The sequence below is a fragment of the Schistocerca piceifrons genome, chromosome 1 (genome assembly GCF_021461385.2).
Source record: "Schistocerca piceifrons isolate TAMUIC-IGC-003096 chromosome 1, iqSchPice1.1, whole genome shotgun sequence".
Lineage (NCBI taxonomy): Eukaryota > Metazoa > Arthropoda > Insecta > Orthoptera > Acrididae > Schistocerca > Schistocerca piceifrons.
In genome coordinates this window covers 165,603,055-165,627,649 of record NC_060138.1, presented here as the reverse complement: position 1 = coordinate 165,627,649, position 24,595 = coordinate 165,603,055, and the positions used below count along the sequence as shown (strand labels likewise).

Sequence of the window (24,595 nt, the reverse complement as noted above, 5' to 3'; positions counted from 1 at the left end):
ATATCCGTCAAATACAACTGCAACACCATCATCATAATGTCTCTGAATATATGCTATTAAGGTTTTATAAACGTCACCAAAAGTTCTATTCTCGGGCCACACGACATGGTGGATAAGAAACCCTCCATCTATAACAAAGAACTTCGATTCATTATTATCAATATTCCTTTCAGGTATTTGATTGAAAAGATTGTACAAGAACGACTTTTTTGTTTTCCTCTGGTACACTTGATAATTTGTATGTGAAGCAATTCTTTAAATCATCAGTTGAATGAAAAGTGCACAGTATTCTCTGAAATAAACGAGTTGTATCTACTTCAGTTTATATATCCAAGCCTAACAGCTGATATGCACATTGTCCTAACCATGCTGGATCGTTTAAGCTTCAGAGAACTAAATTTTGGCGAGAAAGTAACTATTGTTCGAAGAGCTTCTTCACCAACAGACACAGCTTTGAAGCAGTTTACTTCCCGAGTAGCTACTAATCCAGATCCTAATGAATACAATTGCTCCTTATAAGCAAATGGAGTGTCTTGTTGTAACCATAGCTGAAATCTTCTGGGAATTTTATCATCAGTTTCTATCCTCCCACTCGAAGCCGAATGTAAATAGCAGAACTGTTCCATAGCTTCACATATGTGATTGGCTATTAGTATACTACAAATCCACCAGTTCAACACACTATCGGTGAAACCTCTTCCATGCGGAACACCTCCAACACTCTTTAGGTTCTTCGTAAGCCTTTGTTCTATTGTCATGTCAGTCCATACTACATACCAATACTTATTATAGTGCTGAACAGTGAAAGACCTGTCCTTGGTGAATTTATCGAACTCCACAGGTTTCATGGTTTCTTTCAGTTTTTCCACGTCCTAGAGGTACAAATGACATGCTCAAATTTATTTTTCAGCTTTTCAGTCACTTGATCTTTTTCCAAATCGCTGAAAGATGCACTGTTTCCGCTCATATAATGAAAACAATCTTGAATATGTTGCTTCTCCTGCTCCATGACTGCCATTTCCTCCAGTATTATTATGGAAAGAGCGCACATGACTGCAGAGTGATCCTGAATTGCCCTCGTGTATGCACGACCAGGAAGTATATGGGGAACAGAAGCTGCAGCATCTACAGTGTCCGAAAGTTCACTGTCTCTCATTAAAAATCCTATTGCTCCTAGAAAAAACATCAAGTGAAAGCCTCCTAATTGAATAACTACATTAGTGAACAGTTCATTCCCTCCATTAGCCTCCACTGTAACTATATCTTAGCTTTCACATAGAGCAGTTGATCAAATGTCATGATACATGTTTGCTGTGTGGTCTTCTTACTCTCCGTGATGGCGTAAGTTAAAGTAGTTAAAATAGTACTATAATCTGTGGGCCGGTTGTTGAATCTAAGTGCTAATACATTTCATTGTGTGTAAGGTTCTCCAGTTGTGATTTTCTCCATAAAACTTTGACATGAAGGAATAGAAAGCTGTAAAATCTTTCCAATCATCCATGTAAACTCGTGATTGGTAGGTGCTGTTGCTTTAGTCAATGATTGTTCTGAGTAAACATTTTGCACAACAATTCCTTGAATTCCAACTCTATTCTGCTTTTGTAATGCTAGCAGACTAATCTTTTGGGCATTCGGTGTTTCAGTAGAGCTCAACATGACACACAGTTTCGTTACTTTCTGATGTTCTATCGCTTTCCCTGGAGTCTCACACCCGACTCTACGCATAGCATGGATTGTACCTTTGCCTGTCATTGTTGCAATATTGAAGTGAGCATTATCGAAAACGAACTGTGAGAATGAATTATTTGAAATATTTTGTTTCCAGAACAATGGCAGAATCCTCAAATAAGGTCACAGTGCTATATAAAGAGCAGAAACCCAAATTCGAGACAATTTCAACAATGGTTTTTGATACCACTTTACAAAACAAGTACACTGCAAGACCAAGTTGCAATGGGAAGATAAATGAACGAGACCTGGTAGCTGACACAATTGCATGGGATAATGCTGTACATTTTTTAAAGGGGACTGTTCACTACCTTTCTTTTTTGACACAACCACACCCTTCACAAATTCACGTAAAGTGGCAGGAACCATAACTTCAGCATTCTCTGTCAAGTCACTGGTATCTGGATAATTGGCAATACTGTAAGGAGTCATTCTTATATCCTCACAGATGATAGCTGCTGCTCCTTCCACTATCCTCTTTCTCTCATCTTTTTCGTTAACAGCTCATTCATTGTATCACCGATTGAAAAGTTTGCGGCCACTGCCACGAAAGCATACAACGGGGGGGATTTTTTGGCATTGTGGCAAACAAGATCCCATCACTGAAGTGTTCAGTCAGTTTATTTTTCAGAGTTTTTATAGTCATTGTGTCTCCTTCTGGGAGACATTCATTAACCTTCTGCAGCAAATCAAGCAGTGAAAATTGACATTCCTCTGAACTATCTATAAATCTGCATAATTCTTAAAAAGCGGCATCAAAATTGGTATCTTGAGGGATGCCTCTTTTTCGAACAGAGGAGGGGTTTGACACTAATTTAGCACAGCAATCTTGATGATAATGGGCTTCTGCAGTTACAAAACACTGTTGATGCATTTGGAAACCTTTCTACCGAAATCACAATTGCATTTCTCTGCTTTCTCAAGCAGCATATGTCTCACAGTTAAAGAGTGAACTTCAAACACTCCATTTTTTTTTTTTTTTTTTTGGCCTGTATGTCACACTTTTCAGCATACATGAAACAGTCTTTTTTGAAATTGAATGGATGAGAGGAAGAGGATCTCAAACTTTTATCATCTGCTCGTGCTACATTCTGATTAGTTAGTTTCCTTATACTACGTTCCTTAATATATTCATGTCGACATACCTTATGCACTTCAATCAGTCCAGCATTCTGTAGAATATTATGAGCCCCACCCTTCCGTTCCTTACTGATGCGTATCAGAGTTTCCAAGCCCTTCGTCGCTATTGATCTCTCTCCTTACGAAACAGATTTACCACAAATAAAATAGGTAGTAGGGCCCAGCATATTGTTTTCTCAGTCCAGGCAAAAGAAATGAGACCCCTTAACTCATGAGGTGTGGTCTCTAAGACCGCGTGAAAATTTTCGAACCCGCTCTTCAAGGCCAGTTGTGGTGGAATGCTTCTATACTCCCCCTACCCTCCTTAAATTGCCAAGCCTATGATGTTTTGTTGTCGCTTGCATTATATTGCTGACACGTGTTACTGATACGTAACACGTGAACTACCTGTTTTCTTCAATAGGGTACCGTATAGAACTTTCCCGAGGTTGACAAAATTGTTAGTTGGTCTCAGGATGAAGGTGTCAGTGATGTAGATCAAGAATTAAATGAAAAAGATGATGGTTTTACATTAGCCAGTCATCACAATATGGCTATCGAACAAGAGCATAATTCAGAGGAAGAATTTCAGGAAAGTTATTATGGGGATCTGTCTATTCCTTCAAGAAATACTTAAAATGTCTGTTAAAATCTAATGTGTTTAATGTGTTCTGAGTGTTGATAAGAAAAATGTAGTCCCCAGCAAAGAATATCAATTTGACGGACTTTCTTTTTGTACCCATCAGATGGAATTTTTACGCGCAAATTTAAAGCCTGGAATTTAGATTTATTTGGAAATTTATTTACTACAAAGATTGTGTAATTTTTCAGAATGTAAAATTCAGTACTCTAACAGTCTACCCCCATGGACCATGGACCTTGCCGTTGGTGGGGAGGCTTGCGTGCCTCAGCGATACAGATGGCTGTACCGTAGGTGCAACCACAACGGAGGGGTATCTGTTGAAGGCCAGACAAACGTGTGGTTCCTGAAGAGGGACAGCAGCCTTTTCAGTAGTTGCAGGGGCAACGGTCTGGATGATTGACTGATCTGGCCTTGCAACACTAACCAAAACGGTCTTGCTGTGCTGGTACTGCGAACGGCTGAAAGCAAGGGGAAACTACAGCCGTAATTTTTCCCGAGGGCATGCAGCTTTACTGTATGGTTAAATGATGATGGCGTCCTCTTGGGTAAAATATTCCCGAGGTAAAATAGTCCCCCATTCGGATCTCCGGGCGGGGACTACTCAAGAGGATGTCGTTATCAGGAGAAAGAAAACTGACGTTCTACGGATCGGAGCGTGGAATGTCAGATCCCTTAATCGGTCAGGTAGGTTAGAAAATTTAAAAAGGGAAATGGATAGGTTGAAGTTAGATATAGTGGGAATTAGTGAAGTTCGGTGGCAGGAGGAACAAGACTTTTGGTCAGGTGAATACAGGGTTATAAATACAAAATCAAATAGGGGTAATGCAGGAGTAGGTTTAATAATGAATAAAAAAATAGGAGTGCGGGTAAGCTACTACCAACAGCAAAGTGAACACATTATTGTGGCCAAGATAGACACGAAGCCCATGCCTACTACAGTAGTACAAGTTCATATGCCAACTAGCTCTGCAGATGATGAAGAAATTGATGATACGTATGATGAGATAAAAGAAATTATTCAGATAGTGAAGGGAGACGGAAATTTAATAGTCATGATTGACTGCAATTCAATAGTAGGAAAAGGGAGAGAAGGAAATGTAGTAGGTGAATATGGATTGAGAGTAAGAAATGAAAGAGGAAGTCGCCTGGTAGAATTTTGCACAGAGCATAACTTAATCATAGCTAACACTTGGTTCAAGAATCATGAAAGAAGGTTGTATACATTGAAGAAGCCTGGAGATACTAGAAGGTATCAGATCGATTATATAATGGTAAGACAGAGATTTAGGAACCAGGTTTTAAATTGTACGACATTTCCAGGGGCAGATGTGGACTCTGACCACAATCTATTGGTTATGAACTGTAGATTAAAACTGAAGAAACTGCAAAAAGGTGGGAATTTAAGGAGATGGGACCTGGATAAACTGACTATACCAGAGGTTGCACAGTTTCAGGGAGAGCATAAGGGAACAATTGACAGGAATGGGGGAAAGAAATACAGTAGAAGAAGAATGGGTAGCTCTGAGGGATGAAGTAGTGAAGGCAGCAGAGGATCAAGTAGGTAAAAAGACGAGGGCTAGTAGAAATCCCTGGGTAACAGAAGAAATATTGAATTTAATTGATGAAAGGAGAAAATATAAAAACGCAGTAAATGAAGAACGCAAAAGGGAATACAAATGTCTCAAAAATGAGATCAACAGGAAGTGCTAAATGGCTAAGCAGGGATGGCTAGAGGACAAATGTAAGGATGTAGAGGCTTATCTCACTAGGGGTAAGATGGATACTGCCTACAGGAAAATTAAAGAGACATTTGGAGAAAAGAGAGCCACTTGTATGAATATCAAGAGCTCAGATGGAAACCCAGTTCTAAGCAAAGAAGGGAAAGCAGAAAGTTGGAAGGAGTATATAGAGGGTCCATAGAAGGGCGATGTACTTGAGGACAATATTATGGAAATGGAAGAGGATGTAGATGAAGATGAAATGGGAGATACGATACTGCGGGGAGAGTTTGACAGAGCACTGAAAGACCTGAGTCGAAACAAGGCCCCGGGAGTAGACAACATTCCATTGGAACTACTGACGGCCTTGGGAGAGCCAGTCCTGACAAAACTCTACCATCTGGTGAACAAGATGTATGAGACAGGCAAAATACCCTCAGACTTCAAGAAGAATATAATAATTCCAATCCCAAAGAAAGCAGGTGTTGACAGATGTGAAAATTACCGAACTATCAGTTTAATAAGTCACAGCTGCAAAATACTAACGCAAATTCTTTACAGACGAATGGAAAAACTGGTAGAAGATCAATTTGGATTCTGCAGAAATGTTGGAACACGTGAGGTAACACTGACCCTAGAACTTATCTTAGAAAATAGATTAAGGAAAGGCAAACATACATTTCTAGCATTTGTAGACTTAGAGAAAGCTTTTGACAATGTTGACTGGAATACTCTCTTTCAAATTCTGATGGTGGCAGGGGTAAAATACAGGGAGCGAAAGGCTATTTACAATTTGTACAGAAACCAGATGGCAGTTATAGGAGTCGAGGGGGCATGAAAGGGAAGCAGCGGTTGGGAAGGGAGTGCAACAGGGTTGTAGCCTCTCCCCAATGTTATTCAATCTGTATATTGAGCAAGCAGTAAACGAAACTAAAGAAAAATTCGGAGTAGGTATTAAAGTCCATGGAGAAGAAATAAAAATGTTGAGGTTCGCCGATGACATTGTAATTCTGTCAGAGACAGCAAAGGACTTGGAAGAGCAGTTGAACGGAATGGACAGTGTCTTGAAAGAAAGATGTAAGATGAACATCAACAAAAGCAAAACGAGGATAATGGAATGTAGTCAAATTAAGTTGGGTGATGCTGAGGGAATTAGATTAGGAAATGAGACACTTAAAAGTAGTAAAGGAGTTTTGCTTTTTGGGGAGCAAAATAACTGATTATGGTTGAAGTAGAGAGGATGTAAAATGTAGACTGGCAATGGCAAGGAAAGCATTTCTGAAGAAGAGAAATTTGTTAACATCGAGTATAGATTTAAGTGTCAGGAAGTCATTTCTGAAAGTATTTGTATGGAGTGTAGCCATGTATGGAAGTCAAACATGGATGATAAATAGTTTGGACAAGAAGAGAATAGAAGCTTTCGAAATGTGGTGCTATAGAAGAATGCTGAAGATTATATGGGTAGATCACATAACTAATGAGGAGGTATTGACTAGAATTTGGGAGAAGAGGAGTTTGTGTCACAACTTGACAAGAAGAAGGGATCGGTTGGTAGGACATGTTCTGAGGCATCAAGGGATCACAAATTTAGTATTGGAGGGCAGCGTGGAAGGTAAAAATCATAGAGGGAGACCAAGAGATGAATACACTAAGCAGATTCAGAAGGATGTAGGTTGCAGTAAGTACTGGGAGATGAAGAAGCTTGCACAGGATAGAGTAGCATAGAGAGCTGTATCAAACTAGTCTCAGGACTGAAGACGACAACAACAACAACAGTCTATTTGTGAATAGAGGGAAACATTCCACATGGGAAAAATATATCTAAAAACAAAGATGTTGCAACTTACCAAACAAAAGCGTTGGTATGTTGATAGGGACAAAAACAAACACAAACACACACACAAATTTCAAGCTTTCGCAACCCACAGTTGCTTCATCAGGAAAGAGGGAAGGAGAGGGAAAGACAAAAGGATGTGGGTTTTAAGGGAGAGGGTAAGGAATCAATCCAATCCCGGGAGGGGAATGACTTACCTTCGGGGGGAAAATGGGACAGGTATACACTCGCACACGCACATCCACCTGCACATATACAGACACAAGCAGACATATGTAAAGGCAAAGAGTTTGGGCAGAGATGTCAGTCGAGGTGGAAGTACAGAGGCAAAGATGTTGTTGAATGATAGGTGAGGTATGAGCGGCGGCAACTTGAAATTAGCGGAGTTTGAGGCCTGGTGGGTAACGGGAAGAGATGATATACTGAAGGGCAAGTTCCCATCTCCGGAACTTGCCCTTCAATATATCATCTCTTCCCGTTACCCACCAGGCCTCAAACTCCGCTAATTTCAAGTTGCCGCCGCTCATACCTCACCTGTCATTCAACAACATCTTTGCCTCTGTACTTCCGCCTCGACTGACATCTCTGCCCAAACTCTTTGCCTTTACATATGTCTGCTTGTGTCTGTATATGTGCGGATTGGTGTGTGTGTGTGTGTGTGTGTGTGTGTGTGTGTGTGTGTGTGTGTGTGTGTGCGTGCGTGCGTGTGCGCGCGCGCGCGCGCGCATGAGTGTATACCTGTCCCTTTTTCCCCCGAAGGTAAGTCTTTCCGCTCCCGTAATTGGACTGACTCCTTACGCTCTCCCTCAAAACCCGCATCCTTTCGTCTTTCCCTCTCCTTCCCTCTTTCTTGATGAAGCAAGCATGGGTTGCGAAAGCTTGAAATTTGTGTGTGTTTCTGTCTCTATCAACATACCAATGCTTTCATTTAGTAAGTTACAATATATATCCTTTTGTGTGATAGACAGTAAAATGCTGCAGGCTTTGTTTAGCGCAATAAAATAAAATAATTGTAAAAGCAAATGTTATATAGCATAAATTAAATATTTCAAATGATTTTAACCTTAAATCTCGGTTTAAATACAGGGGTACCAGAGAATACATCTCGTGGTATGTGTTACAGAATAGTCGCCTTGCGAGTTAAAGGCTAAGAAGAAGCACTTCATAACACAACAAACTGATGAATACTGTCACAAAAATAGAACTCTCTGGCACTACTTTGACAGCTGACAACACTAACTCAACTGAACTGGACATTGGGTAGGAAGAAACAGCAGCGACAATAGTGGTAGTGGAGCACTGAGTGAATGGGAAGGGAAACTTGATGTTTTCATTGTTGCCACGTACTCCTGATTTCAACAATACTGATCGCAAAGGAAACATCATCAAGTAGAATATATAGGTCACGAAATACTTCCATACACTTAATTACGCTTTTCATTTAATTAGTACAAAGCAACAAAAACTACAAACTATTACGTTAACAGAATTCTATACCAATTCTTATACCTCAAATACCATTTGTATAAATGAAAAGCCACACAAGATCTTTCTCATGTACAATTTTGCGAGGAATATATTTACTAACAAGAGCTCTGTTCAAAAAATGAGCCTTTTTGCGTATGAATTTAAAACATGATACATATTTACTTTTGGAGGGGATAAAAGGGGGATGCGCTCCCCCTTCCCCCCATATGAAGGGAACTTTTGTGTTTCTTATTACTATATCCCATATGAGTATTTTCACAAAGTTTCAAAACTTTATACATTTTTTCACCCCATTTCCTGATTTTCTTACTAATTTGCCAGGGGCACCAGCCCTGGGTGGTACTGAGTTACGGTATCAAGTCACAAGAGTGTTCAAAAGCTGCTATTTTCTAATGGTCTACTTCCTGAGGCACCTATCTGCTGCTCAATGCCTCCTCTATATGGTGAGTAGCAATCTGTCCTAATTCATGCTGTTAGTAATAAGTAAAACCCATTTTTACAACAATTTGTCACAATTCTTTCTCATGAAGAATATCACTGTGAGGAATAAACCAACAACTCTAAAACCCAAGTTTACTGGGTCTGTTTCTTGAGGAATTACCGAAACTGACACACTTCAAAAGCCGTATTTAAAAATGAAGAAAGAAAGCACATAAAGGTTTAAAATATTAAGTAATAATTATGTATCTCAAAACTAACAAATATTGTTTAGTGATGGGCAGACAATAAGAGAAACTCTTAACATCTTTTTCATAGTCTCTCTGTACATTGTACAACATTACAGAAGTATGAAAACGGGTAATTTAAAATAATTTCTTTACAGTGATAGCTGCATTCTGGCCTGAGCTGCTGGAGTCAGCAGTCACATGTGCATGAGGTGGGATTGCTTGTGTGACTGAATGGTGTGTGTTTCTCTTTTTTTGAAGAAGCCTGTGGCCAAAAGCTTACATGTAAGTGTCTTAATTGTGGCTGTCTGCAACTTAGCATGTTATCTTTACAGTAAGTAAGAATCTATCTTTTCCTACAGTCTTGATATTTCTTTCAGTTATAGAAAACTCTTACTAGAAATTAACTTTCTCATTCTAAAGAAAATGTTATAGTGTAAATAAAGTTTTCCCATTATCTATACTATTACAAGTAACCTTGCAAGACATATAATGAAGTTGGATGTCTCTGTCCTCACCTGTTCTTCCTGTTGTGGAGTGGGTGAGACTGGGGCAGCTGCTACTTCTGAGACTGTTACATCTGTTATGTGGTTTTCCTTTACAGGCTCAGCAGGCTCATCTGATACTACAGCAGACTACAAAAGCGAAACTCAGGATGTAGTCTGCTACTAACATGCACACAACACACTCCTTCATATTATTGATGTAAATGTTATTTAGTATTTAAAATCACTATACCATGGTACACATACTACACACTAAAAATGGAATTTACATCAATGATCTGTTAATAATGTATGATGGATAGACCTTAACTGGGACTTACTGCATGGTCTGACTAAAACAAACATTTACCATGACACACACACACACACACACACACACACACACACACACACACACACACACACAGAGAGAGAGAGAGAGAGAGAGAGAGAGAGAGAGAGAGAGAGAGAGAGAGAGAGAGAGAGAGAGAGAGAGGTGGGGGGGGGGGGGGGGGGAGGGGGTTGCACACTGTCCCAATATTATGGCTCAACTGGAGTGAGGACTTGGACTTAATAACATCGAACAGAGCAGGTGAGACAAATTTGGCAGAGGTAAAGGCCTAGAGAGGCTGTGGCGCAGAAGACAGGGAAGAGAGGTTGTGGGCAGGAGAGAGGATAAAGGGGAAAGAGAGACTAGGGACAGAGCAGTGCAAATAAAGATTTGTAAGCTGTGTTAATGGGTCAGTTCCCACCTACATTCAGAGAAGCTGATGTTATGAGGATGATTCAGATTCTGCATGCTGTGAAGCAGTAATTGAAACAAATCATGTCGCACTCAATGGCACACACTGTGACGATCATCAACCCTTCCATGGGCCAAAGTATGACTTTGCAGCCCTTCATACAAAAAAATCAGTTCAGTACAATTTGCCACCTATGCACAATGCATTTTCAGTGATGAACACTCATATTCCCAGTATACCAAAGGCCTCCAGATTGCCTCCCAAATACCTGGTCCCACTAAACAGTTATGAAAATGAACCACATCATTATTACTATCTAATATTATCTAGGATAGAAACAGCAGAAATACACCCTCTGTGAGAATTTTGGATACTTTTTATCATACCCTGCATCAGGAATTACACCCCCCCCCCCCATAAAACCCATTGTACCTCTCTGAAAGAGGAATTCTGACATTCACCCTTCCTCCAAATCATTCTAGTATGTTTTTATGCCACTTCTCCTTCCAGTACTCTGTCTTACAAGTCATATCCACAAAAGGATAATGTGCAAGATCTGTCCTGTGCGACGCATAGTACATATTAATATAGACCTGTCTTAAGCTTGTCATAATTTGTCAGAAGTAACGACTGCATCTTCTGTGCTGCATTTTATGTGGGCAGGAACATCAAGCAGCAGCCCGTTAGGATGAACGGCCACTCTAAAACTGTGGCAAGAGGTAAGATTGCGTACCTAGTGGCAGAGCTTGCTGCTCAGCACAAAACATCGTCAACAACTGACAGAATTAATTAGTGCCATGTGAATCCTCTCCCCATAATTCCTTTTCTGGATTATGTTCATGTGATCTACTTCTTCAACATGTCCTTTGGTCTTGCAATCCCTCTGTCCTCAATCTCTGCTATAGCTTGTGCTTCACTCTGTTCTCACTCTTTCTCCTAATTACCCACCATGTAAAAATCAGCAGCTTACGTCAGATAACTACTCTCTGATCACCTAAGTTTAGACTGATCAACAGGTTTGAGTTTAGGTTATTTTATGTGGGTGAGGGAGAGGGAAAGGGGGGGGGGGAGAGGGGGGGAGAGAGAGAGAGAGAGAGAGAGAGAGAGAGAGAGAGAGAGAGAGAGAGAGAGTGTTTATATGCACATTTAACATACCAAATTCTGTCTTTTTCCTTATGTCAGAAGATAAATCAATACTCACTCCAGATGGTGCTCTCTGTACATAATTTGAAGGAAATATTCCATGTCTATCTCCTATGATTCCAGTCCACCAGTCTCCCTCTTTCTTTGTAACAAGTATCATTTCACCTTGTAAGAAACTAAGATCACCTGGTTCAACAGACTGATAAGGATACATGGCCACATAATATTCTGTAAAAGTAACAACCAAATATTTATTAGTAACCATCATATTAGCAACACCTGCAGCAATAAATCACTCAACTTCTATAGCAATTGCAATTTTTATGATAAAATACAAGCAGCAGTGACAACTTTTACAAAATTTAAAAGTTCTACATATCCTGATGAAACTGAAGAGGTCGTAAGTTATGTACCTTTCAAGGTATCACTCACAAACTGAAAGGTATGTGTGTGGCCCATTCTGAATGTTCTGGTGATTGGCAGTGGAATAATAGTGCAAAAATAATGTCTTCTGACATATTTTGAAGTAAATGTAGTACCATTATACATGGCAAATATATAATGAATATGAGAGGGATAGTAGGGGTGGAAGTTACTTTCATGTGACGTAAAATGACCAAAAATCTAGCATCTGAAATTCCCTTTAAATGATTTTTACAAAATAAAATATGCTTCAAAATAATACAGACTTACTTTCTACTGATTAGCTTGTTTAGTACACATTGCAATTGTGAGCAATATTTTGTGTACTGCTGTAGACCAAACAGACCCATCCAGCACCTACCATGAGGACCCACTATTTATTCAGAGTAAATTTTTGTGTTTTCATAATCTATGAAAAGAGTTCCTGCAATTAGATATAAACCTACCCTTTTCTCCTTCCTGCAACTGTGAAGGAGCTAGCTTCACATAAGATTTTGGAAACCAACCATGTACACCAGCTAGTTCACCGTAACACCACTGCTCTTGTTGTTCTTTGACTCTGATAACATCTCCCTTATTAAATGACAACTGACTAGACTTCCTGGCTCTCCAAGAATAAAGGGCTTGTGCCTCCACGTCTTCAACATTATCACCCTGTAAGTCATAAAAAAAGTCAGGCAGCTAAAATTTGCAGAAAGACAGTTCATCATTCAATACTCACATGAAGCACAGATCAAGAGACTGAACACAGCAATATGAGTGTATGAGTTGTGTTTTAAAAACAGTAGCCAACTACACTGCTTTTAGCAGCAACTTATTCACTTTCTGAGATATCTTGTTTTACATATCGTAACTGTCTAAATGTTATGTAATGAATCAGAACTACATATATGCTGAACATGTGGTCTCAAACAATTTTGAATAAAGATAAATTTTTTTATATCACACAGCAGTGCGCATGCTTGGATTTGAAACTAACTTTATTCACCATTTCATGAGACAATATGCAGTAATATTTTGGAATTAAGTCTCCTCGCGCAAAATAACTGTGCAGGACAAAGCTTTATGAGGAGGGTGTTGGGGGGGGGGGGCGGGGGGGGGGGGGGGGGGTAATTATCTCATGAGATACTACAAAATTTTTTAGGGTTGGGTTGTTTGGGGAAGGAGACCAAACAGCGAGGTCATCTGGTCTCATCAGGTTAGGGAAGGAAGTCAGCCGTGCCCTTTCAAAGGAACTATCTCAGCATTTGCCAGGAGCGATTTAGAGAAATCATGGAATACCTAAATCAGGATGGCCGGACATGAGATTGAACTGTCGTCGTCCTGAATGCATCAAAATTTTATTTATTTATTTTTGCTACTGGATATAAAAGAAATCATAAGATGGAAAGGGACTGTTTTTGTGAGAGTATTATCATACAGTTATCAGTAAACTAAGTATTCACATACATGTTTCAGCAAACAGACCAACTGTATAACTATGTCAAAGCTAAAAGAGAAAGTTTATGTATGTAGGAATGTCTACAAACCATCCTGCCAATTCTAACATCAGGCAATGTTGTCTGGTGATTATCAGAAAAATTGAAAAACAAAGAAAGAACTTTCTTTACAAATAATTACAATATTTACTAGTTATATCATCTGTTAGATTACCTGAACTGTAAAAATTACATTGCCAAAACAAGTTTAATAATACAATGAGTAAAATAAGGGAATTATGCCAAACTTTAGTTAACTTCATACTGTGTGCAGTAATAAGTGATCTGCACAGTACTTTGAGAAAATATGGCTTCTATTACTTTAATATACCTCATTATTAGTATTGACTTTCCAAACGAGAAAGGGCTGGTAGATAGACACAATAAAAAACACACAAACACACACAGAAATTTCAAGCTTTCGCAACCCAAGGTTGCTTCATCAGGGAAGAGGGAAAGAGAGGGATAGATGAAAGGATGTGGGTTTTAAGGGAGAGGGTAAGGAGTCATTCCAATCCTGGGAGCGGAAAGACTTACCTTAGGGGGAAAAAAGGACAGGTATATACTCGCATGCGTATCAAAGTGAGAATGTTTTCTCATTCATCACTGCTCTGCTTATATACTTCCCTTATTGTGTCTCATGCTTACAATGTCTCCACACACCTCTCAATATTGTGGTGGGAAGTGGTCATAATGATTCACTAGTCAGTGTATAGTTATCAGTTTGCTGGTCAAATATGTCAACACTATACTGCTATCTACTGCCTCATCTTTTCTGTGGTACGCTTCAAAATTCCATACATTGTCAGTTCTGGATTCGGAATGGACTACAGCTTCATTCCATATTGGTCATACAAACCATGAAGCCTACTCTCCCCTTAAAAGATACAAGTCCCTTCATCAAACATTATGGCTTCTTCTGGATAGTAAAATTTCAAATTTCTCTCGCTACGAATTCAGGAGCAGCTTATCTTCATAAATGTGCATAAAACCTTTTTTTACCTTTCTTTTTTGCCTTTGTGCTGGCTTTCAGTTGAAACATGGGTAACATGTTTATGAGATGATCTTTTGGCAAAACAGCAAAAATTTCAGCAGAATTATACTCCTGTGCCGAGTATCTGTCCTATTGGCAGCAAAATAGCAAAGATTTGTTTCACTTCTTCCATAGTTTGAACATATATCTAAAGGTTTACTTGATTCATCAAGTCTTCCAATCTTGTTTCAATTCACAAGAGCCTGTGTATGCAATTACATCAGGAATTTCATCTATGTTTGTCAGCTGTCATCATAGTTACATCTTTCTCTACTTTTAACAGATGTATACATAGAAGATTAAGCATGTGCACCAATTCATTTCCTGATGTGCCTGCAGTAGAGGCATTTATAACAGCATAATACATGAAAATAATATCTGCACTTCCAAACAAATCTAGACATAGAAACACTTTCAGATGATATGTAATGTGAATTGCTGTCAAATACATTGGTTTCATTACATGACGACTCACAAAGGATTTCACAAATCGTTTTTGTCATATGCTTCTCTTCTTTATAGCATATTTTGAACTCAAAATCGATACTAAACCAAACAAAATGCCAGAAACAAGGAGAACATGCCTGTCAACTAAAGTCTATGAAACAACAGTAACAAACAGTAATTTCAATACTAAATGAATTTTTACACCGATTCCAGACGCAGTGACTTCTTGTTACAGCAGCAACACTTAAGTAGAGGTCATAAATATATGTTTGACATCACAGAAAACTATCTTAACTGTTACCACACAGAAAGTGTTTTACTGTTGATTCCCCTATGTACGGCTTGGTAACTCAGTTTAAAGTTCACTTGGAAAGCAAGGACATGCCACCACACAGTGGACCAAGCCTTGTAAAGTACCTGGTGTTCAAACCAACCTTTGGGTTGGAGACAGCATTACCTAACCTACTGACTTTCTTTGTAGTCCTGCCAAAATCTCATGCTTCATTTTGTGTGAAGTATCTGTTATAACATTTCATGTTTATTTTGAAGACTCCAGTGTGGCAAAGTATTTTTTATTGTGATGTATTTTAATAAGCTATCCTCTGTCATTCTTAGTAAGACAGCAATGTACCTGTTTCTTTATTCTCTGATTGAGCAATTGTCTTTGTCACTGCGGCGGCACGGACATTATCAGAGATTGTTCTGGTTACTTATTCATAGCAGATACACTCTTTTGGTAACAGGCTCAGCTGTCATTTTGTGGAGGCATATCTAATTATTATTGTGACTTCTAATGTATTTAGCACATAAAAGTAGCAAATATAGTTGTGTGTTCAGAAGAATAATTAAAAAGATACAAAAAGGTAAAGAAAGCTTTCTCTTTATCATTTAATAGTCATACCTAACCCCCTCAGATTTCCATATTTGCAGAATAAGCTGCCACACAGTGGTGGGGTTGTGGAGAAAGAGAATTTTTCTCCTATTTCATAATTTCATTAGTCAAGAGCATAACAACAACATCAAGGAGACTTCAAATCTAATACAATTTTCATTTATTAAATTACAGTGAGGCATGAAACAGTCTATCAGAAAGGAAAAAAGAAAGTTTGTTTAAATCTAGTAACCCTAAAAGGTAATCTTTAAGATATTCTTCTAAACTTAATTGTGCAATCCATAAACCCACAATCATTTGCATCTGACTATGTGTTCTCTGTGAACATCACACTTCTCGCATTGAAAAATTCGTAGTCTGAGTAATTATGTTTTCACTGTTAAAGGATGTTCTATGAGGAAAATAATATTTGTGTGAATGAAAGTAAGGCAGTTATGAATCCTGGGAAAGATGTGTTTACATATCAAAGTGCATTATTTATTACTCCAAACAGGGTAATATGGTTTTCCTTGCAATGACCTAATAAACTATTGAGATGAATGGGAGATCTGTATTTTAGACTGAATTTAAAAATGCATCATCTGAAAATATTCACATGTAATGAACTATCAAATTCTGTTAATGTGACCAAAATATGATTCTACACCTTAAACCAGAAGAATTTTAACCATTTATACAAATAAAAATCTTAAAAACAATGCAACTGTTGTTGAAATCTTACAATAATACTGAGTGGATTCTGGCGACATTAAAATATCACTAGGAAACTCAGAGCTTAAATAATCCAATTATGAGGTTAACTAACAGCTCTTAATGCACTACACGCAAAAATTTATTAGGTAAAAATTACATTACCTGTCCAAGTACAGGACTAGCCATTTCATCAAGCACCTGTGGACCAACATCACCAGAAACTTCCACAACAGAACCATTATCACTGACATTTTCTGGAACTTCTGCAATTCCCCTAAAAAAGAGATTAACAGTATATTACAAATAATTACATAATCACTAAGAAGCAACTGAATTAAGTGTGAAAAAGCATGAGATTATGAATCTGACCAAAAATATGATTCTAGATAAATCAGATCCATTAATGTGGCACAAATAAGATCAACTAGCCCTTTAGCCTTAAAATTTAGTTTCAACATTCTGAGTAAAGAACGGTGATGATAAATGCATACTGTGAAATATGTTGAAAAATCTTCTCTCTCTGTCTGTCTGTCTGTCTGTCTGTCTCTGTGTGTGTGTGTGTGTGTGTGTGTGTGTGTGTGTTCCACATTTGACAAAGTTCAATCAAATTCAAATGCCATAACTATTTGTCAAAAATGAGTGGACCACTTTGAAAAAGATTTTGAATTATTGTGTGTACTAATTTGTTTCTATGACTGAAGTAGCTGGGTGCGATATGATATATGAGAAAAAAGTGGGGATAACTTAATTCTTTGTGCAGGTTATCTATACACTGGAAAAAGTGCTGGATGAAGGGCATTAACATAAAAGCAAATTATGCTGAAAACAAAGTGAACTTTTAAGTAAAAAGATCTCGCAGTCTGACCATCATTGTTTCATATTGTCTCCACTGGGGGTACTAGGGGAACAAGTTAATCTTCACATTTGTCCTGTATGGAAAGAATTTGGAAATAGGGACACTACATGTCCAATATAAATCCAAGATAGTATTCTCTGCAACAGATGAGATCATGAAATAAGCAAATTACCATTCTGCCCAGATGGGTTCAGCTATTTGACTTATTTCAGTAGTAATCTCAGAGGCACCCATTTGTCTGTCTATAGAATCATTAACCCCTTAAAAATCATTGATGTATCATGTTTGACCCTTGGTAAACATACTCAGCTTCATGTAACTCAAAATATGAGAAAATAAGTTGCATGTGCAATGGACAGCAACACTACTGCATTCCACAGAGCAGAATAACAGATCTGAATAAATCCCTGCAAAGTAAGCATATGAACCATTGAAACACAAACATTGCCGCATACAGACCTCTGTCTGGGCTTTATAGCCCTCAAATAAACAATTGTTTTATAATATTTCACATTACACTGATAGTACGTCACAGAACAGAAAAATAATCTTACTCAAGTTGTCGTTTAGCTTGAGACTCTGCTATGATAACATCAGGAGGAAAAGCAGATGAATCCTCCAGGACTGTTACAGGACTGTCTATAAATTCCACGTAGGATTCAGGAAACCAGCCAGTTTGGCCCCTTAGTTCTCCTGCTAACCATCCAGGTTCAGCATTTTGGTTGGCAGCAACCTATTAAATAATTACATTTTTATTTGTTTATGGTAAGGAATATGACACTGCACAAACCATCACTTAAACATATAGTTACCATAATTATATCTCCTGGTTGGAATGACAGTTCATCACTGTTGCGAGCAACGAACTCGTAAAGGGCACGGTACTTGAGCAAGTTTCCATTTACCGCTGGAAAAAAAGAACAATGGTAATATTCAGTTAAGCTTCTATTTTTAAGGGAAGCAGCAAATATAAAGACAAGTTGGTGACTTGAGGCAATCTTCCTACCATTCAGTTTCTCTCAAACAGTCGCAAAGAGGTCACTAGACTTGTATATTGAAAGTGATCAACTGGCTTCCATGGGCAACAAAAATTTTATCTTCAATATTTCGTGTAATTACTGATTGAATTAAAAAATTTAAAATGGTGTCACAGTCTACTCATTAAGAAATATACTCTTATGATAAAGGTTTAACACAAAAAGACAAGCTTTACAGCCAGTAACTGTTTGTTTGTCTTGAGCCAGCATAACCGATAGCACACAAATGTATGGACTTCAGTCATCCAGTATTTGAGAATGAGAGCACTAAGCAACTTCAAACAAACTTTACACATAGTTTCAATCCTTTTTCTCACTGACATCCCCCATAATGCAATTGAAGAAAAACCTGCAATTTTGTCCATTATAAATGGTTTTAAGAAAGCGCACAACAGTAAAGTTAAAAAAACAAAGCAAAACCTCGGGCATATCAAAAACAGTATGTAAAAATGGCATAGTACACAGAGAAAATGCAACTGAAAATGGGAACCATTTCCCAAAATGTGTCGCATAAACTATGAATAAAAGAAAATCATGACTGGTAGCAAAACGCATCAAAAGGAAAACAGGTTATCATTTAAAAAATATTTGATGTTTATGCATTAAAACTTCAGCACTAAGACACGAAATTGTGTTTTATTACTCCTTTACTACTAAATCTATTCATAAGACACTTTGCAGATGGTATCTACATGTATCACTGAATGTACCTGGAAAATTATATCATTGAGATAGACAGAAAACTAGCTTTTGCTTAAAATGGAGCACAAATTACCCTCATTATATTCATTCAGTGTTTTATAAGTAGAGCACTTAGTGACTTCCAACAAACTTCAAGCATAATTTCAAACCTTTGCTAAATTTTTTCCTGCTGACATGTTTAAAGTCAAACATTTAACACTGTAACTAATTTGTAAAGCAATCAGATGTCTAAAGCTGTTTTACATGTGGCAGTTAGATTCTTTAAAGAACCACAGTTTATCGGTATCCTTATAGTGCAAATGTTGCTGGTAGATTTGGCAGTGACCCAACACATTGGTACAACATCAGGTGAGCAAGAACAGGGTAAATTTCACTTTGGAACCTGTGAGTTAAGGCATCTGCAATCATCATTGGGGGAATGGATTTGGAAGGTGTGAAAGAACAGATAAAATGGTTGTCTCGGGAATAGAGTGTGGGTGCAGATGGTTAGTGGAGAGTTATGTCTGTAAGATTATGTAAACAGAGGATGTGTTGCAAGGATAACTGCTGTATGACACCGCTGCATTCACAGGCGGCACTGCTTCTAATACAACATGATAAGCCTGTGGTGGGACTGGAATAAGATGTGCTGGGTGGGTGAATCTAACAGGTCTTGGACAAGGTCTTCCACAGGGATATAACCCATATGGCAAGGGGTAAAGAGCGCAAGTGGCATAGTGATGGACCATAATATTGTGCATGTCATGTGGGTAGCAGAATACCAGTTTAGGAGGAATGGGAAGGATTGCGGGTAGAGTATATGTCATTTCCTGACACGATGATAGTCAAAGGCCTGGTGAAGGATGTGATTCAGGTGTTCCACTCCACATTGGCATTGGGATGAGGTGGGGCGAGGGGGACTATTTGGAATGTGTGGGGGATGTGGAATGGGGAAAACATTTGTGAACTAAGTTTGGGAGATAACACCTATGTATGAGGCTTACTGAGAGCTTCCGCATAGTGGCCAAGGCATTCCTTGTCATTGCACATGCAACATCCAAGGGTGATCACACTATATAGAAATTATTTTTTGGTTTGGAAGGGATGACAGTTGTCAAAATGCAAGTGCTGTTGATGGTTAGTGGGCTTGATATGAATATAAGTATGGATAGAACCATTAGTGAGGTAGAGGTTAACATCCACAAAGGTACCATGCTGTGCCAAGTAGGACCAGCTGAACTGGATAGGAGAGATGAGACTGTAGGAACGAAGACAGGATGTCTTAGCCCTGGATCCAGATCGTGATGGTGATGTTAATGAACTTGAACCAGACAAGGGGTTTGTGGTTTTGGGATACATGAAAGATTTATTCTACATGGACCAATAACTGATTGGCATTGGAGGATGTCAAACCGGTGCCCATGAGTGGGCAACAGATTCATTTGTATATCTTCCTAGCAAAGAAGTAGTACTTGAATGTTAGGCCTGTCATGGTCCAGTCACATTAATTTGATGTCAGTCTATGTTCAGTGTCACTGAGCAGTAACCATTCACAGACGGCACGGGGCAGTACTACAGTGGAAGGTATATAAAGTGCTTCAGGGGATGCAAAAAAGTGCAGTCTTTGTCATAATGCGGAAAATGGCATGATCACTGGCTTTACAGCTAGGGTGGAAACATTTTCGAAACAGCTTACTTTGTAAACTGTTCCCACGCCACCATGGCCGAAGCATACACGCACACAGCAAAGTAGCGCTATCCAAAATTGGGACTGAGGCAAATGTGGTCCACGACGGACCATACATGACAGGGGTGAACAAAGGTTGCAGAGATACCTACAGGTGAATAGACATGCAACTGCTGGGCAACTGACAGTCCAGATAAACTAAGGGGTTACCAACAGTGTCTACTCAACAACCATTCCACGAATGTTGCTGCATATTAGGCTTCACAGCAGGCACCAGGATCATGTACCTATGCTGACAGCTGTTCATCGACAACGAAGGCTGGATTTTGCATTTTGATCCTGTGATTGGATCACTGAGTGTCAAAAGGTGGCTTTTTCAGCTTAATCATGGTTTATGCTCCATCTGACAGATGGCTGTTGGCACGTACGGTGTGAAACTTCTGAAAGCAACCACCTAGCAACAATCATCGGAAAAGTGCAGGGAGGAGAAGGGAGAGTTATTGTCTGGGGCAATGTTTTCATGGCATTCCCCCGAGTGATCTCATGATTCTGGAAGGCACAATAGATCAACAGAAGTATGAATCTGTCCTTGGGGACCATGTCCACCCCCACTTTTCCTCGGGATAATGGCATATACTGGCAGGACAGTGCAATTATTCACGCAGTTCACAGTTGACCTGTGTGGTTTGAAGAGCACCAGGATAAGTTTGCCATGTTCTCCTGGCCACTAAACTCCCCAGATATAAACCCAATTGAGAATATGTAGGACCATCTCGTTTGGGTTGTAAACACGGTGGACCCTAAACGGAGAAACCTAGTGCAGCTGGCAACAGTACTAGAGTCATCATGGCTCCACATTCCTGTCAATACCTTCCAGAACCTCATTGATGAAGGTGGTTATTCAAGTTTTTGACAGGTGATCACATTAATGTGACAGGACATGGTAACTGGTTAGATGTATAAGCCATGAGGTAGTTGGTCTGGACTCTGAAGAACATTAGGGGAGCGATAGCAGCAAGGCCATTAACACCGTGGATGCTAGTGTATAAGGAGGCAGCACCAACAGTGATAAGTAGGGATTAAGGTGGTAATGGAGTATGGTAATGGCAGTCATTTATATTTTTAATAAGAGAGGCTAGGCTATGGGCAACTTGTCCGAGGTGTTGGTTGAGAAGAGCAGAGCTTCTTTCTATGCATGAAAATTCCTGTCTCTGGACATAATCCTTGTTTTCACAATGACATTCAAACTTTAGAGTCTGTCACACACTGTCCCTCAATTACCGTATACTACAGAAGCCAATCTACACGGTGTGCGCATTGCCAAATCGCATTTGCTCCCTCTTCAAGATACTGTTGTGACCTGGGGAGCGGGGTTGCATTGTGAACAGGAGGCAAAGAACGGACTGTGGGTGAGTGGTCCAATTTACATCTGGAGGCATCAGTAACACAGTGGTATCTGCAATAACATCTGTTTCTCCTGTTGAGTTAACAGACTTAGAAATATCTTCAGAGCAGCAGTCAGTGGTTGGATGTAAGTGCATGTGCCATGAAGAATTGCTGATGTGCTATCAGCAAGGCATGACGTTGCTCCGTGGATCAGTACTACAGTCACTTGCTGTGCTGATGGCATCACAAGTACGAGAAAGCATTGCCCGCCAAATGTTCTGTGATACAGTGCAGCTCCCAGCTCAGCACTCTTCAAGAAAGCCAATCACACCCCTAGGTGGAGATGGCAGACTGTGGTCCAAGTTGCTGATTGCTGTGAAGACAAGGCCCCTGTCATCCATGGATCAACCAAGACTACAGCAGGTGCTCATGAGTTGGCCAGGTGACTCAGGAGTTGGGAAGGAGATGCACCAACGTGCAATTCACGGTCAGTTTGGAGATCGCATCTTGCAGACCATCCATGATGACCATCTTGCAGACCATCCATGATGACCCATAGTGGAGAAGGGGTGGTCACATGCCAGTATTCTCATTTGCAATGACCCACTGGACAGCAATGACAGACCATGACTGTGGTATGCCTCAGGCTGGTTGCAATTTTCTGTTTAAGTGAGCAAGCAGGCAGCTCATCTATTTGCTTGTTGTGGTTTCACTGAAACAAAACAGACTGCTACTCTCTCTGGTTCTTGCAACATGAACAGAATGGTAGCACGAGAATGTGTCTTTGAGCTCCGAAAGTCTTGTTATTTAAAAGGACTGAGCCCACACCTGTGGTTCTTGGTATATCAGCACATTTGCCCTCATTTATCAGACCCTTCACCACACCTTGCCTCACTGTGGTGATTCAATAATTATTCTGGGTTGCTGAGCTTGGGTCTTTTTGACTACATTTGACTTTACAGTGGTGAAGTTATGTAGTGTTACATCACAGTGCCTTGTTACGTAGCACTGCAACATTTGAACTTCTGCAATCCTTACTTGGAGGCTGTGTGGTAATGCTCGCCTCTGTTCCTGATGTCTGTTATGTCGGCAGTACACCTTGTTGAGATTGCAGCTGGCACACCAGCCCAGAGCTAGCCTTCTCTGTTCTGAGATCATCCGGTAGAACCTTCTTTAAAAAAATTAAACAAGCTCAATAAAATTATTCTGCTGTGCAATAATACTGTGCAACCTCAACTACCTACAACACATCTCCTAAATTGAAACATTGCAAGAGCATTCCACCAGACCCAAAAATTATTAAATTTATTGACATCCTACTCTCACATCGGTGCATTACTATCCATCAACACCAATCACATTCCAATGAACTCCTTTGTCAACTGCTCATAGCACCTAGACCATGTCTTTTTGACCTTTTGCATTACCCATATCCCCCCAGACTCCTATCATCCTATGAAAATGAGGACCTACATAAACCCAAAACATTGTTGTCAACCTACCCACCAAATATATCTCAACCGTACGGAAGTTTCAGTCCTATCCAAAGGTCTCACCTTCAGTCCCACATCCAAGTTCTACCACATTTGACTTGTCCAAGACCTTCTCTTGATCCCTACAGTGGAAACACTTCTTCACTATCAATCCCTCCTACTAAAGCCAACCAAATACCAACACACAACTTTTCTCTTCCAGTTCATATTACCACCCTACTGAGACCCTCTCCCTCCACACCACACCACAGTTACATTTCGGGAATTCCTTATCTCCAATGTGGTCTTACCATCTTTCACGAGATACTTTCCCAAGAACAGAAACGTCTCAATGGAAGAACGAACAGTCATTCACAACCTCAAGACAGGCCCAGATTTAATCATCCGCCCTGTGGACTAAAGCTCCACCACTGCAGTGATGAATCACAGTGACTAACTGACAGAAGGTGTTTGCCAAATGTCTGATTCTTCCACCCACAATCCCTATCACAGTGATCCTATTTGTAAGTCAAAGATAGCCTCCCATCCCTATTGAAAGCATCCATCCTATCCCAGAATTATTTCTCCTTGAATCAGTTACCCTCCTCACTCCAATGATCTTCCACATACCCACCTTCTACATACTTCCCAAAATCCATAAACAGAACAATCTTGCATGCCCCACTACAGCTGCTTACTGTGCTCACAATGAAAGAATGGCCACATTGGTTGACCAACACCTCCAACCAATTACATGTAGCCCGGCCTCTTATATTAAAGGTACAAGCCATTTCCTTCATAGAGGCTCAAAAATTCCCTCCTAATTACCATGTGGATCCCTATTTGTCACTGCTGCTGCATCCACTTCTGATATCGAGCATTCTCTCTTCTAGAGGCTTCCCGATTCTAAACCAATCATCATATATCTTATACATCTAACCAAT

General features: G+C 39.5%; 1 protein-coding gene across 1 annotated transcript in view; it reads right to left on the bottom strand.

Moving 5' to 3' along the window:
* The window catches only part of LOC124795878, a 363,347-nt gene that overhangs the window by 158,433 nt on the left and 180,319 nt on the right, over nucleotides 1-24,595 (bottom strand). Inside the window, 6 exon segments of the mRNA XM_047259992.1 lie at nucleotides 9,714-9,830; nucleotides 11,625-11,794; nucleotides 12,436-12,643; nucleotides 16,695-16,806; nucleotides 17,943-18,121; nucleotides 18,201-18,295. Of these exon segments, the coding sequence (XP_047115948.1) occupies nucleotides 9,714-9,830; nucleotides 11,625-11,794; nucleotides 12,436-12,643; nucleotides 16,695-16,806; nucleotides 17,943-18,121; nucleotides 18,201-18,295 (881 nt within the window).